The 16,945-nt window shown below is 34.9% G+C and overlaps 2 protein-coding genes across 2 annotated transcripts in view; both read left to right on the top strand.

Annotated features, from left to right (window-relative positions):
- LOC109173450 (protein-tyrosine sulfotransferase-like) overlaps nt 1-5,101 on the top strand; it is an 8,688-nt gene extending 3,587 nt beyond the window's left edge. The window contains exons 2-12 of the mRNA XM_019322685.1: nt 1,924-2,101; nt 2,192-2,263; nt 2,476-2,767; nt 2,862-3,008; nt 3,160-3,264; nt 3,365-3,497; nt 3,947-3,987; nt 4,073-4,141; nt 4,242-4,361; nt 4,431-4,565; nt 4,767-5,101. Of these exons, the coding sequence (XP_019178230.1) occupies nt 1,924-2,101; nt 2,192-2,263; nt 2,476-2,767; nt 2,862-3,008; nt 3,160-3,264; nt 3,365-3,497; nt 3,947-3,987; nt 4,073-4,141; nt 4,242-4,361; nt 4,431-4,565; nt 4,767-4,913 (1,439 nt within the window). The 3' untranslated portion in view covers nt 4,914-5,101. The remainder of the gene's footprint in view (nt 1-1,923; nt 2,102-2,191; nt 2,264-2,475; nt 2,768-2,861; nt 3,009-3,159; nt 3,265-3,364; nt 3,498-3,946; nt 3,988-4,072; nt 4,142-4,241; nt 4,362-4,430; nt 4,566-4,766) is intronic.
- Nucleotides 5,102-11,339: 6,238 nt separating this feature from the next.
- On the top strand, nt 11,340-15,847 carry LOC109173460 (GATA transcription factor 11-like). Its single transcript, XM_019322694.1, has 3 exons — nt 11,340-11,358; nt 12,235-12,516; nt 14,858-15,847. The coding sequence occupies exons 2-3, from the start codon at nt 12,238-12,240 to the stop codon at nt 15,551-15,553; spliced, it is 975 nt and encodes a 324-aa protein (XP_019178239.1). The 5' UTR covers nt 11,340-11,358; nt 12,235-12,237; the 3' UTR covers nt 15,554-15,847.
- Nucleotides 15,848-16,945: the final 1,098 nt, after the last annotated feature.

Genomic DNA, 16,945 nt, shown 5'->3' with positions numbered 1-16,945 from the left:
GCCTTATTGTAGTTTGGTGTGCAGTTCAGTGGTCTATTTGACCCTTATTCCTAAATTTTTATAGACTTTTTCCTATCAAATATAAATAATTAATATCTATCTCTCAACCCCAAAATTTTTAAACTTTCTTTCCACCAACTCTAAATGCTTTCTCTCTATCTAAACTCTATTTATTTTTTCTCCCAATTTAAACTCTATAAACTTTATACTTAAATTCAATAATTATTTTTTATTCATTATCATACATTTTATTCATGCCTAAACTCTACAAACTTTTTCTCTCTCATAAACTTTACAAATTTTTTCTTCTTCTAACAATTCTACAAGATTATTTTTTTCTTCATTATTGCTTGTATATTCCCAATAAATGACACTAGGTAAAAACACAGTTGATTTATGTTTTGAGTATTATTAATTTTCTTGTAATATTAAACCAATTAGTGAAAGTGATATTGCATTTCAATTTATAATATACTATTTTTCTTCACTAATATAAATAGTTGAAATATATCCCAAGCTCAAACCCTAAACTTCTAAACTTTCTCTATGAACTCTTTTCTCACTAACTTTTAATTTTTTTCTACGAACTTTTAATCCCTAACTTCTAAATTTTCTCTACCAACTTTTTCTCCCTAAGTACATGAACAAATCAAATTTTTTATATATCAGATCATCGTCAAATTTTACTATTTGTTTCATAATATTTATATAAATACTTGTATACTTTTTATTTTTATTCTTTCTACAAACTTTTTATCCCTAACTTCTAAACTTTCTCTACGAACTTTTCGCCCTAAATACATAAACAAAGCAAAATTTTTATTTACCACTATCAAATTTTATTATATGTTTCATAATATTTGTATAAATACTTGTATATTTTGATTTTTATTCTTTTTATGTTTATATTTGTAATATAATTTGTTTCTTTTATTAACAAAAAGTTGTTGACAACAACAATTTGGAGAAGAATTTTATTATATATTATAACATTTTTTTGTATGAAAATTATAAATAATAAAAATCGAAGTCATTGAAAGTTTGTAAGGCCGTATTCAATTTAGAATTTTAATGACTTTTATAGACTTCTCAAAATAATTTAAAAAAAAAAAAAAAGAGTTCATAAAAATTTATGAATGTTTTTTATATAAACTTTTACAAAGTTTACAAAAATTTAGAACGATTCTATGAAAGTCAATAAAAATTTATTAAAATCTATCATTTTAAAAGTGTTTAAAAATTTACAAAAGTGATGATTGAATACACCCCGTTTAGATTATGTTGCACGGAAACGAAAAACAAGAAACAAGAAATCATGAAATACTAACAGGGCCTTTGGTTGGAGGGAATTAGAATTCCCCACACACACAAGACTATATTTGCAAATATATTTATATTAAATATGAATAAATATTAATTATCTACTACTAATTTTATGAATTAGTATAACACTAATAATTAAAACTTTAAAATAATGCACTAAATTAGTAAAAATAATTAAACATCACACCTCTCTTGCCACCAAAAAAAAAAAAAAAAAAAAGAAGAGAGAGAGAGAGAGAGATCATTTTTTCCCCTCATAGACTACTCTTTCAAATGATGTTTTAATTCTTGGTTGTAAGTTCACCTTTGTATTGCTTCCATCAACACAAATGATATTTCAGTTTTGTTGGATCCACTTACCCTTTTGCTCTGCAACTTATACTATGAGCTTCACTCATATTTTAGTTGTGATATATTATTATATCCATAATAGCTCAAAGTCTGTTGCATGCATGCAGTTTGCATATAAACATGCATACAATCATTCATAAACATTCTATGTGGCTCAATCTTATTAGAAGACTTGCAGTGTTGATCCATACAGCATTACATGATTGTAACTTGTAAATGCACTAAAGAGGTTAATTGTGTGTTCCTCAGTTTCTGCAACATCAAATGCATCTGATGCCCAAGATGATTTCGAGCAGTGCGAAAACACAGTCAAGAACTGGGCATCTTCTTCCCAGGAATCAGAAAACTTTGAGGATCAACAAGTACTAAAGGACTTTTTGTTTTTCCTTCATGTCCCCAGGACAGGAGGAAAGAATTATTTTCACTGGTAATATTTCTTCATCAGATCACCTTTAACTCACAGACCACCTTATTCTTCTTTTCATCAGTGCTGATGTTTATGTCTCCCCATTTGCAGTTTCTTGGAACAACTTTACACTGAATCCGCAAAGTGCCCTGCTTCCTATGATAAAATAAGGTTCAATCCGAGGTAACTGGTTTTGATGTTTTTCAAGATTCAATCCTTTTTGCTCAAATTCTATGCACCACTTTTATCATCTCAGAGTGAAATGATTTGCTTGCATACTGGGGGTGTTTGCCAATTAGTTGTTAGCTGATAGCTGATTTTGTTAGCTGTTTTTACCAGATGATAGTATTAGCTGGTTATATATCTGAAAACTTTTATCCCCTTCGTTTGTGCAGAAACCCTCACTGCAATTTGTCTGTTACTCACGACGACTATAGCATGATGACCAAGCTGCGTAAGGGCCAAACTTCTGTGGTGACAGTTATCAGGAATCCAGTGGATCGACTTCTCAGTTCCTATGAGTTTTCTGTGGAGGTAGCAGCCAGGTTTCTGTCCAACAATAACTTAACAGATGCCATTAAAACTATCCAGCAGATTCCCAATGTGGAAAGTTTTGGAGGAAGCACTCTAGACATCTGGCCATGGAAGTATTTGGTTCCATGGATGATAGAAGATCTGTTTTCTCGAGTACGTTTTGCTTACCCTGCCTTAAAATAGTCACAGGGCTTGGAGATATATTTCTTTCAAAGAATGACTAACTGTACGCGTTTCTTGGCTTCAGAAGGACGTTAGAATGCTCAAGGGAGAAAGTGGAGCTGTTATCAGAGGCAATAATCCATACAATGTCGAAGAGATGGTCATGCCTTTGCATGAGTTTATCAACGACCCTACTGTCTTAGACCTTGTTCACAATGGAGCCACATTTCAGGTACTGTTTTCGGGTTTGGTTGTGTTGTTAGAGGCTTAAATTAGGTAATAAACTATAAGATCTCAGATCAGTACCTGTTAGTATATTTCGGTATGATTAATGTTGCCTGTGGAATCATAGTCAGCATCACAAGAAGGTTGTTGTTTAATAGGTTGCGGGACTCACAAACAACTCGTACACAGACGAGTCACATCCAGTGCGTCGCTGTGTTCTCAAGTATCAGATTCTTGGTGAATATGTGCTTGAAGTTGCGAAGGTAATTCCAGAAAGGGTTCGGAAAGCTACTCGTGATCGCGAAAAAATAATGATGAATCTTGTTCATATGATTGATGTGATTTTTGTCCTAAATGTTGCAGAGGAGGCTGGATGGTATGTTGTATGTTGGGCTGACTGATAAGCACCAAGAATCAGCTGCTTTGTTTGCCAATGTGGTTGTTGATCAAGTGCTTTCCAAGTTGGCTATAAGCAATGCAGCTGCCAATAATTCTGGTCAGCCCACTCTTCTACTCTTACCTTAAAAAAAACATACTTTCTTGTTGTGTATGTCTCATATGTACAAGGTAATTTTGTACAAGTACATGTTTAGGGTTTGACTATGTTTGGTAAAATCAATTTAGGCTTGTTTGACCGCTAGAAAATCATTTTATACGATCAGTAAATGCTAACACACTAACCCAATCAGCTAACAGCTATTTACCAAACACCCCTTTGTAATCCTGGATGTTTTATCATCATCATCACACCCCCTTTGTAATCCTGGATGTTTTATCATCATCATCACACTGTTTCTCTCCCGTGGATGTGGTAGGCACATTGTTGAACAACATAAATCTTAGTTTTCTATACTTTCTGCCATTGTTATCATTTATTATTCTCGTTAATCTCAACATTTTCTGATTATGGTGTTCATGATAATATCATGTGTGTTTGTTCCACAGAACAGAACAATTCATCCAGACAATCTGTTTCTTTGAGAGAGGTAGAAATGGTGTCATCTTTGGTTAATTTCTTGAATCCTTTTGCTGAGCAAGAAACTAAGTTGTCAATGGCATTCTAAATTTCAGAGAAACAGAAGACTCAGATATCCAAGGGAAACTACATGGGCAGATAGTATTGAAGCAGGGAAAGGAAATGTGAGCAGAAAATGCTGCAGTTCAGTTCTGCAGACTTAACACAATAATAATACTTTGTTTTGGCGTTATGCTAACGCGACCGTGTGTTTATAAACTGCAGCGTACGACTGCAAAACTCGTTGAATCCTACGAAATGTGCATCAAAAGGTTACTGTCAGCTCAAGAACAGAAGCGCGAGGGCTCTCTGAAATTCGTTCGTCCAGTAAATTTCACAAAGGAGGTAAAATATCTGATGGAGAAGTAGTAGTACTTGTGCTCGGTTTGATGATAATGGTTTGAAATTTAACAGGCTCGTCGTGAGATTCCCAAGAGAATCGTCGAGGCGATCAGCTCACTGAACAGCCTAGATATGCAGCTGTATGAATATGCACAGCAAATGTTTGAGCAGCAAAAGCAGCCATGGCCACAGAGAGTGATGGTTAAAGTATGTTTAAATTTCCCTTTTTTCCCATTTCTGCGGTTCTTGGATTTAGTTCATCCAGGCCCTTTCGTCTGGCTCTGATACCAAATTGAATGATGTGTTCTGTCCTGACTAAAAGTTTAACCCGATGGTGAAATTACGCGATCATATTTTATATGTTATATGTTCAACGAGCTCTCTCAAATTTTCGGGATTGTGTTGCAGGAGAGGGTGGATGGAGTGCTCAACAATGCATTATATGGTGCCTCTTGGAAACACCTTCCATTTGCATTGCCCTTTCTCATTCTGCTTTTCTTCATTTTCATGTTTGTGAATGGTAGAATGATGAGAAGATCAAAGTCTAAGATATGAATGCATGCATGGGCATGGCAGTTCTCTAATAGCATTTGGATGATATACAAAAACCAAAAGAAGATATACAAGTAGTATTTCAAAAGTTTAGGCTGGTTTAAATTTATTGATTGAGGAGTGGGTAAGAATTATTGTTGGTTTCATGCAAAATGGATTAAATTTAGTTCTTATAAGTAGTAACTGTCTAATTCCTATAAGTCGTAGCTCTAATCTCCTCCTTTCACTCTTGCTTAATTGCATTACCTATTATATTTTTTTGGGAGCTAGGAAAATCACAATTTTGGTCCCTCAATTATTTCCCAACTGTCACTGTAGTTCCTGGTTTTCAATTTCAACTAATTTGATCCTAGAATTGTTTAAAATTTCGTTAATTAAACCATTCGAGGATCAAATTGATGAAATGGTAATTTTCAATTTTAACTAATTTGGTCCTAGAATTATTTAAAATTTTCGTTAATTAAACCTTCCGAGGATCAAATGGCGAAAATGGTGATTTCCCCATTTTCAAAATTTCAACAATTTGATCCTTGAAGGGTTTAATTGACGAAATTTTAAACATTTCTAGGATCAAATTATTTGAAATTGAAAACTATGATTACATTAAAATTTGGGAAACAATTGAGAGACTAAAATGATGATTTCCCCTATTCTTTGAGTACTACTCACTCTATTACAATGTAATACAAAGAGTCCAATGTCCCATTAGTGTTCGAACATGTGGCCTCCTATTTGGGAGAGTCAGGTGCCACAAGCTACTTGGCCCTAATTTTTTCTATAAATTGAGGGAGACCTTGAAATTTCTATTATGATTTTCAAGAATTAGAATTCAAATAAAAATCTTTTGATTAACGGGAAAGTCCACATCCACTACCCAAAGATCTGAAGTCCGCCTTGTAACCCTAGCAATTACCATAAGATAAACTAGCTTAGCTTACTTAACTCGTTGACCAGCTCAAACCAAGAGCCAAGAAGACCAATAGTATAGACAGCTTCCACGGAAAGTCGAACTTCAAACCTAGCTTGTGGTTACTAAGCTAACTGTTCGATCAACTTGACTATAATTAAGAAAGTGGATAGATTTCAAACTTATACAACCAAAAGTATCAAAACATAACCCCAAAAAAGTCGGGTTGATGTGTGAGTATATGATGATTCTCGTACTAGAATATTACAAGTTTAGTTTTTACCAACACTTTTTCTATAGACATATCCAATTACCATCCTCGGTCGAGTCGGTCCCACCAGATGGTGTAAGAGACATAGATGATAAGAGCGTTAACATTGCCAGCTCACGAAATTATTTGAGAACTGGCTTCAATATGAATATGAAGATGGAGCTACATCTTGTTTTAAAAAAATAAAGTTAAAAATGATGGATGAAAGCAGCAAAAACAATATATGTCAGATCTGATGGAAATGAATATATAGCAGCACATGTATGAAGGAGCAGATCCTTGGACGGTATTGACCAATCATTGCAGACATCTTATTATTAGTCAAATAAAAGATGTTCATAAAGTGCTCTAATAATACAAACCAATGCTGCACTGCAGTATCTTTGAAAATGTGTTTAATTTACACTTCACTTTTATATATCTCTATTTATATTTCACCAACAATAATTAATTCCAAGTTAATTTTCATTTAAACAAATTAAACAAGATTTTAGTTTTTCTTCCTCTTCTTCTTCTTCTTCTTTTTCTTTAAAAAAAAACTAATAATTATGTGGAAAAAATGAATTTTAATATCTCAATTATATGTTACTAGTAGTTCGTTTTAGCTTTTAAAAGAGAAATATTACAAATTATAAACTTGACTGTATATTACAGAATAGTTTGTCATTTTTTCTTTTTTTGACAAGTAGAACCATCATGCCGTCATGCGCATTGTTACCATTTTTGCAAGATATTTCCTTTAGATTTAAAAGAAAAAAAAACATGCATTACTTATATATTTCTCCAATTTAAAAATAAAGAATAGAGAATAAAAATTAAATAAATAAAGTAAATAACCTTTTATAGTGTGTATAAAGATTTTGTCCACTTAATTGGGTGTTCAAAATTGTAACAATATAAATTTGATCATACAATTTGCAACTTTTAACAACGAGAGGTCGAAACAACTATTGACATATAATTAGGGCCCCTATGAGACTAAAACAACTTCTTTCCCAAACATTAATGTACTAAAAATAATATCTATACACGATATTAAATTTCTCATTTTAACCTACAAGATTGTGCTAACTATTGACCTATATTAGAAGCTACTTATTGGATGACCGCCTTCTCAATTTGAGCCAATAGGCTATAGGCAACTAATGCTAGTATATCTCATCGTAGTCTTTCATTAATTAGGGTTACAAAATGAATTTTACCCAAAGTGCACTTTTGACTAGTGACTTATATTTTCCCTTAAATGAAAGGTTGTGGTAGCTATACATAACAATAATATACATGCATATAAAATTCCATTAATCAATAACTTTTTATTCTTCTTTGTACATGAGCATGTTAGAAATTTCCATGAATCAAGAATACATTCATTATTGCATACATGCATATATATGTGTGTGTGAACCTATCTTATTGTGTGAATATGAGAACTTGTGCACACCCTTGATGTTGCATCATTCATCGACTCAGAACATGGTGCACAAAAAAAATTCAACCCATGACGCAGTGCACAATGTGTGTATATTGTGTTTGCAGTGCACTACGAGATGATATGCACTGTCCACTAATATAGATAAGGACTCAGATTGGTTCTCCGTGTTCAAATGTTAACATAAGTTTTAGAATATATATATATATATATATATATATATATATATATATATATATATATATATATCACCATTGATATTATTGACCACTATGCATACATAGTTACATACATGTCTAGAATATAATGTGAATAATAAAGTACAAGTAGAAGCATGTTGATGTATAATGCAAGCGAAGCTATGGAATCATTTTCCATTTACATGTGACTTTGGAATTGTTAATTAGGAGATCCAAATAATTTTTCAAAACAAGAAAATAAAAAAATTGAAAGTAGGAAATTTCTCATCAGATCACGAAAAATATAATGAATAATTTAATATTACCTACACCTTAGCTAATCCTCCCTAACCCACATGCTCAGATTTGTTTGACCCTTAATAAATGTTAATAATATGTTTTTATTATATTGTTATTACTATTATTTTGTCCAACTCCAAGCATGTACTATTCAAAAATCATATTTTTATTAGGTTATTGCATTCATAAAATACTACTCCGTATTTCACTTTTAAAAATAAATCATACACTCATACATATGTTTTTCATTTTGAGTGTTACTGGTCCTATTACATTGTAGTATCTGTTCATATACTTTCTCAACCTATTGAAACTAATAACGCCTCCACTGAGGCTCAAACTCGTAACCTTCCAAATGGAAGTCCAACCCGGATACCATTAGACCACATATGTTTTTCATTTAATTTCATGACAATTGCAATTTGCATTTCTACCATTCTAACTCACTTTCAAAACATAATAATAATAATAATAATAATAATAATAATAATAATAATAATAATAATAATAATAATAATAATAATAATAATAATAATAATAATAATAATATTATTATTATTATTATTATTATTATTATTATTATTATTATTATATTATGTTTCACATCACTTCTTTAATAAAGAATAACTTTTAATAGTTTAGGTTATCGGCTAGTCCATTTGGGCTATCAACATGTCGGTTTCAATTTTATCAATCGTTATGCTATGGACCCGTGTCCAGCATGCATTGTGGACACGGTAATGGTGCCGTTAGTGGCACCGTTATCTTCCACCATTTTTTTTTTAATTTCAGACCGCTTCATTATAGGAGCATATGTTCATAATTTTATTACTATATGTTCATAATTGTAAGTTCATGATGTCAGAGCTCTGTGTTCATAATTCCATAACTGTACATTCATAATTGCATAACCGTACATTCATACTTCCATAACTGTACATTCATAATTCTGTAACTGTACATTCATAATTCAATAACTGTACATTCATAATTCAATAACTGTAAATTCATAATTTTTGAAACTCTATGTTCATAATTTTATCACTATATGTTCATAATTGTAAGTTCATAATGTCAGAACTCTGTGTTCATAATTCCATAACTTACATTCATAATTCCATAACTGTACATTCATAATTCCATAACTGTACATTCATAACTCCACAAACGAATAACGCCATTAACGGCAAGACAAAATCAAAAAAAAAAAAAAAAAAAAAAAAAACTGAAATGCCGCGTTTTCCCTAAAAACGACGTCGTTTTGGACACGTGTCCACAATGCATTATGGACACGAGTCCACATCATAATTTGCGCGATTTTATGGACCAGCCTATCTGGTTCGGGCTAAGATTGACATCCAAATTTTTTCTTCATTTTTCAACCATTAGATTTACAATTTGAACTATTCAAATTTATCCACAGTTGATCTCACGCTATTTCCTATGGAGTATTTTAAAAAAATAATATTTATAAAAGAAAAGCAAAAGAGAAGTAAAAATCATAAGCAATACATTCATGATAGCACCAAATTATTAATGTCAGGAAAAAAAAAATTAAAATGTATTGGGTAAGAGAAGGATGCATGAATGAACATGTCTTTGGTCACAAGTAGCATTTGCACAAATTATATGTATTATTGGCCCCATTTCCCAATCATTCATCCCAACATACTATTCCCCCATTTCACCATTGCACCAATGCCACGCTACCAAACGTGTCTCACACCCTCCTTCCACATTCATTAAAGAAACATTCTTTCCATCGACGTTACAAACCATTCAAAAGTAAAGAATTAAAACATCATATCCTTATACTTGAAAAAAGAATATTAGGTACCTTAAATACACCATGTTGAGATATGAAAAACTTTAAATGTAATATCTTGCAGATTTGCACGAGTACATACATTCTTACATTATTATGCTCAATTAGACACTAGTACATAAAGCGTCATTTGCATATGTTGTAGCGGACAATAATACATGTGTTTTTACCGTATTAAGTACAATCAGACCCAATATACTATTAAATGAAATTAATTATTCAATTAGCTTAGCATATTGACTAGTATATAATTGAATCATTCAATTAAAAGAGTTTATAAGATATTACATGTTGGTGCAAGACGTTTGAATGATAGAATTATATATTAACCATCTTTATTAAATAATGGATGGCAATATTTAAATGAAAGACTAATTGTAACAAGCAAATAAAAGTCAAGAGTGTAATATAAGCTAGCTCAGTTGGTTCGACCGATCACTTTAAAGTCTCGTTCTAGAGACAGCATGGTGATTCAAATCTCATTGAAAATTTGGGGGTCATTGGGAGACATTGACCTCTCATAAGAGATGAAGGGTGGATGAGGGTTCGAATTGAACATCCGAGAGAAAGTGAACAAATAGAGACTTTGAGGCTTAAGATTTTTTGAGTACTACTGATTTTGTTACAATGTAGTATCTGAGGGAAAATGAGGACCCTTTGTGTGCATAGTGTATAAATAGGGGTGGGGGCCCTTTGTGTGCATAGTGTATAAATAGGGGTGGGGGCCCTTTGTGTGCATAGTGAGACTCTGGGGCTTTTTTTTTTAGTATTGCTGACTATGTTATAATATAGTATATGCTATTCTTAATTTATTGAAACACAAAGAATTAATACCTCCCTGACCGGGGATCAAACCATGACTTCCCATTCGGGAGAGTCACTTTGTGCCACTAGACCACAAGGTGGCTTTGGGGTTTAAGATTAATAATTTAAATTTTGTCAAAAAAAAAAAAAGATTAATCATTTAAATGAAAGATTTTTTTGGGTTTGGTATATGCCACCAGCAAAAGCAAAAACCATCACATGGCTACACACCACACCATCTTAATTTCTCTCTGGTTCTCACCCAAATTTATTATTTTTTTAAATGCAATTTTTGAACTCTTTATTTATTTATAATTATTTATTTGCTGAATTGAAAGCTTTTTAGTAAATTCCAAAACGTACAATCCAGACACGTTAGATTTGCGAAAAAAGTAGTGTAAAAAAGACTTCTTTTTCTTTCCCAATATCTCCCTTTCTTACCCTATCTATCTATCTATCCATCCATCTCCTTTTTCCTTTCTTCACTCCTGGGAAAGTGCCAATGGTTTTCTCTACGATTTAATAGGGTTTAAGCTTCATGGTGAGTTCATTTCCATCTCCTCTTGCTAAAAAAGATTGTTTGTTTTCCCATACCCATTTCTTTGCTTTATTCAAATTTCCTATCTTTAAACTAAACCCATTTTTCTTGAGTATTATTCTTTTTTTTGGGGGGGGGGGGGGGGGGCGGGGGGAGTTTTTGTTTGCCCTCTGGTTCTATTCTGTGAAAAGTGAGGTATATTTTCAGCATTTTCTCCATTCTTGTTCTCTGAAGTGCAATGCCCAGAAAGGGTTTGTGTTTGTTTCTACAAATTTTTTATTTTCATTTTGTGGGCACCCAAACAGGGCCTTCAGACATGTTCTTCTGTGTACTTGAATCATAGGCTTAAACTTTGAACTCCTATTTGTGTTCTGAGTGATGGTACTGTTCTGGAAAATGGGTTGCAGTTGAAACGGCGTCGCATTGTATTAGGGGAAGAAGAATCCTCCCCCCCCCCCCCCCCCCCCCCCCCCCCAAAAAAAAGTCACGTGCTTTATTGCTGCTTCTATGATTATTCTTGTGAGATTTTGGGTAGAAATTGCCATCCCAAGATTTTCTTTTCTTTTCCAATTTAATGGCTGATATTTTCCCTATTTGTTTGTTTATTAGTATTATTATAATTATAACTAATAAATTATTGTTATTGTTATTATGTGATATAAGGTAATTAGCAACGTACGGAATCTCATATTAAGGATTAAGGATTAAGGATGAATATTCCTTTAATCATGGAATCTTGGTAGAGTCCTATTTTTGGTAGGACTTTTATACCTTATATATCAAACAAATTACCATCAATTCTGAAAAAAAAAAATATGATGTTATCCTATAATCTCTGTACCTTAACAAGAGAGGTGTTTGAGCATAATATAAAGTGAGTATCATAATATTGTTAATAATCTTTTCATTGATCTTTATCATGAATTTCCATTTAGATATCAACAAGTATCATCTATATATGGTTAAGAATGTTTGTGTACTAAATGTTAAATTGCCATGAACATAGGGATTTCTGTTCCATAGTTTTGCGTTGTAGACTTAGGTTTTTATATCTTTTGTGTTGTGTTCCAGAAGATGGGTATGGTTGAACAAGCTGCTTATTGGGATGGGATTGCGGGTGGAGGGGATGACTATGACTATGACAATGTTATGGACATGCTTAATGTTCTTGATTTCCCCCCGGAATGCTTGGAAGGGGACGGGGACGGGGACGCCCTTATTGATGATTTTGATTTTGATGCTAGTAAGTTGGGGCCAATCCCTTCTGACGCCCTAACGGGTTTTCTCCCAGTTCCACAAGCTAATATTATGCAAAACAACTTCTCCAATGCAGCACTCAAGTTGAAGCCTTCTGTAAGTTTAATGCATTTTACCTCTCTATTGTTTATCCTTACGGTTTAGGAGATTACATTAGTAATTCTCGGTGTTGTATTTACGGTTTAGGAGATTACATTAGTAATTCTCGGTGTTGTATTTAAGCGGACTAACTGACGCCGGACGCCTGCGGACGCTAGGCGCCCTTAGGCCGAGGCGATTTAAGCCTTAGGCGGCTTTTAGTTGGCTGGCCGACTAACGGCGCTGGAGGCTAGCTTTTAGTTGGCTGGCCGACTAACGGCGCTGGGAGGCTAGCTTTTAGTTGGCTGGCCGACTAACGGCGCTGGGAGGCTAGCTTTTAGTTGGCTGGCCGACTAACGGCGCTGGGAGGCTAGCTTTTAGTTGGCTGGCCGACTAACGGCGCTGGGAGGCTAGCTTTTAGTTGGCTGGCCGACTAACGGCGCTGGGAGGCTAGCTTTTAGTTGGCTGGCCGACTAACGGCGCTGGGAGGCTAGCTTTTAGTTGGCTGGCCGACTAACGGCGCTGGGAGGCTAGCTTTTAGTTGGCTAGCCGACTAAGCGCCCTAGGCCCTAGGGCGCCTAATTCTGCCTAGTTGGCTGGGTCGGCTCTTAACTCGCTGAGTTGTATTTTTTGCCTGCTCGGTTGTTCCTCTTCTATATTCCCGGCGCTCAACTCGCTGAGTTGTATTTTTGCCTGCTCGGTTGTTCCTTTTCTATATTCCTTCAGCTGGCAGGCGATTTAAGCCCTAGGCGGCTTTTAGTTGGCTAACCGACTAGGCGACCTAGGCCCTAGGGCGCCTAATTTCGCGTAGTTGGCTGGGTCGGCGCTCAACTCGCCGAGTTGTATTTTTTGCCTGCTCGGTTCCTCTTTAAGCCCTCGTCGAGTTGTATTTTTTGCCTGCTCAGTTCCTCTTTAAGCCCTAGGCGGCTTTTAGTTGGCTAGCCGACTAACGGCGCTAGGAGGCATCTTTTAGTTGGCTGGGCTCCCTAGGCGCCGAGTTGGGTGCCTAATTCCGCCTAGTTGGCTGGGTTTGTATTTTTTGCCTGCTCGGTTGTTCCTCTTCAATATTCCTCCAGCCATAACGTCACCCTAGGCGGAGGCAGGGATTTAAGCCGGCTTTAGTTGGCTGGCCGACTAACGGCGCTACGAGGCGGCTTTTAGTTGGCTGGCCGACTAGGCTCCCTAGGCGCCGAGTTGGGCGCCTAATTCCGCCTAGTTGGTTGGGTCCGCGCTCAACTCGCCGAGTTGTATTTTTTGCCTGCTTCGTTGTTCTCATAGCCCTAAGTGGGAAATGTGAAGACGATATACTTGAATTACTCGACCGCCTAGGTGCCCCCGGGCGCCCGACTAGCGCCTTTGCAACATTGGTAATTCTTGGTGATAAAATGTTGTTATTGTTAAAGTGTCATCTCTTTTTTGTTCAGTAAATTTGTTCCTTTTCCAAATTGATTTGTATGTTTTATGATGAAAATCATAACGTTTCTTTGCATCCTTTGTTCTTAGATAGTTACATTAGTCTAAATGACTATATTTAATTATTACTCTGGTAGGCTTTTAATAAATTTTAAAATGATAGATCTTAATAAAAAAAACTTTCATAGTTTTATAGTCTCTATGTACTTTTTAAAAAATTTAAAAATATAAAATTAGGAATAATATAAAAAAATAATAATAAACCAAATATACTACTGCAAACAATGAGAATAAAATGGTTGTTCATAGACCCAATTTGGTGCTGTGAAACAGCAGCTTCTTGCTGCTATTTGCAGCATAAATTGTATGCTACGAACATCAGCACCAAATTGGCAAACAGCAGGGCTGTGAACCCCGTTGTTAAAAAAAATATTACAAATATTAACATAAAAAGAATAAAATCAAAATATACAAATATTATGAAACCTATAGTAAAATTGGCATGTGTTTCAAGTATTTATATTAGAGAATAAATAGTTTACAAAAAGTATTATGTAACCTATAGTAAAATTGGCATGGATTTCAACTATTTATACTAGAGAAGAAAACTCTAAGAGTTGTAGTTGACTTTTTGAATACCAATAGACTTTTAGACTCCTTAATAATACTCGTAAACTTTTAAAAAGTCTTAATCGAATACTAATACACTGTCTAGATCGAAGATCGAAAACACCTCCTAACTGAAGGTGTGCACGCAATGAAGGTTCTCAAGAATTTTAAAAAAGATTAGAATTTTATAAAGAGCATATGGGCTTTCAAGTATGAAAAGTTGAACATTCAAACTTCTTTGATTGTTTCATCTCTTTCTTGTTTGGTTTTAATTTTCTTATTATTAAATTATTATTACTTTTATTATATTACTGGCTCTCTTATTTTCAATCTAAAGGTGGATTGCGTTTCTCAACGCACACAGAATAAATATTCTGACGCGCAGGAGGCTGTTATGTTCCAGACACAAAGCCCGGTTTCTGTCCTTGAGAGCAGTGCCTCTTGCTCAGGTGGAAAGGCCATCCCAGTCAAAACCGGCGTTGCTGTTCCAGTACGAACTCGAACCAAGCGCACCCGACCCTCCACCAATCCATGGCTGTTGGCATCTCTTATATCTTCTTCTACTGCCTTTGAGTCTAGAAAAACTTCAGCTGCCAAAAGGAGAAGAGAGAGGAAGTTGGTGCAGAAGTCAATTGTGGCCGTGAAGGACGCAAGAAACACCAATGACGCATTGGATGCAGTTGTTAAAAAATGCACGCACTGTGAAGTTACAAAGACACCGCAGTGGAGGGAGGGACCAATGGGCCCAAAGACACTATGCAACGCGTGTGGGGTTCGGTATCGGTCTGGGCGCCTTTTTCCCGAGTACAGGCCAGCAGCTAGTCCGACGTTTACCCCTTCTCTGCACTCAAACTCTCACCGGAAGGTCGTAGAAATGAGAAGGAAAGCTGTGCAGGGAGAAGCCATAGTGGAGGAGTCTTGCAAGAAGGTTGCAGAGATGAGTAAAAAGGCATTCCAAGAATCATTCACCCCTCCAATGTCGCCTCTACCGGAATTCGTTCCTATGAGTAACTACCTGTTTGATTGCATATAGTGAGTGATGAGAAACAGTTTGAGTTAGGGGATTTAATGTTTTATTCATTTTTAAACATTCCATTTTTCCTGTTTCTAAGGATTAAGGAAGGAGGGCAGGTTAGTAGAGGTGTGAGTGGTTTTACAAACTGGAATGAAGAGTACTAGGTGGTTAGCAATATGGTCGGATGGAATGGAAGGAAATAGCTTATGTTTAGAAGAGATGCTGGTGCTCTGGTGTATTAGAAAAGCTTAGGACTTAGATTGTTAGTTTGAGTAATGATTAATGAATTCCCTTGATCACAATTTTTTTATACTCCCAACAATCCAGGTCTTATTCAAGTGTTTGTTCGAGTGAGGCGCTTTAAAAGAGATTTGAGTCATTACTTTCAACAATGCAGCAGGTGTTTGTTCAAGTAAAATGGATTCGAGTTGGTTAAAAAGAGATTTGAGAGGGAGCTTAACGGACCACCAGTTAAAGTTAAAGTAGACAGACGGGCCATGAAGGAGGACTACATGGGCATTCCACACCCTCGTTGAGTTGAATCGCTGGGAGGCACGATTAGAACAGTGCCTAGGTTGAACCCTTCCATTCGATCAAAATAAAATAGAAAGAGTTGGAAGTTGGGATTGAGTTAACATGGAATTGAAAATTGGATGACTAAGAGCTCAAACATATGCCAATATTTATTGCAATTGAAGACTGAATATGCAAGACAGACAATGCATCTAAACCAATCCAGACATCCCCTTAAGAAATGGACAATCAAGAACTACACACAGCCCAAATGGCAGCAGAAATGCATCAAACTAAAACTTTATTTAACAATTTCCTACACTACAAACTGAAACAATTTCTCAGGAAGACAGTAGAGCGCAATGGCATCAATGTAGACATTACGGCTACATTTACTGTAATTCTCCCATTCTCCATTCTCTTTCCAAAATTGAAGAATTGTACAAGCTTTACTTTCTTGAGTTTCTATTTCTCCAAAAAAAAAAAACATGGATATGGTGATATTCAAACTACAGGACAGGCCAACATATTCATGGACTCAATGCAGAAATAATATGATCAAAATCATCAAATATTATTCACTATTTCTACTTCTGACAGCACATGGATCATCCTCATATTTTAACAGGTTGATAGTTCAAAGTTCAAATAGCACAATCACAAACTAACTCCCAACCCTTTATTGCCCAGCACAAAAATTTAATCAGTAGACAAACTAAAGCAATTAAAGCTGTGATATTGCCACATTTACCATAATCAGTTCTTTAACTGTTCAAGAAATATCAAAAATTATTCACAACCAGAATGAACAACAAAAACTTCCAATTAAACGAATAATATTAGCAAGCATATCAACAATGAAATTTCGGAACTCCCAAAAACATCTTATTCTAATCT

Source organism: Ipomoea nil, unplaced genomic scaffold, assembly GCF_001879475.1.
Source record: "Ipomoea nil cultivar Tokyo-kokei standard unplaced genomic scaffold, Asagao_1.1 scaffold0146, whole genome shotgun sequence".
In the NCBI taxonomy this organism is placed as follows: Eukaryota; Viridiplantae; Streptophyta; class Magnoliopsida; order Solanales; family Convolvulaceae; genus Ipomoea; species Ipomoea nil.
The sequence above is the reverse complement of the archived record's forward strand: the minus strand, read 5'-3'. Positions and strand labels throughout refer to the sequence as shown.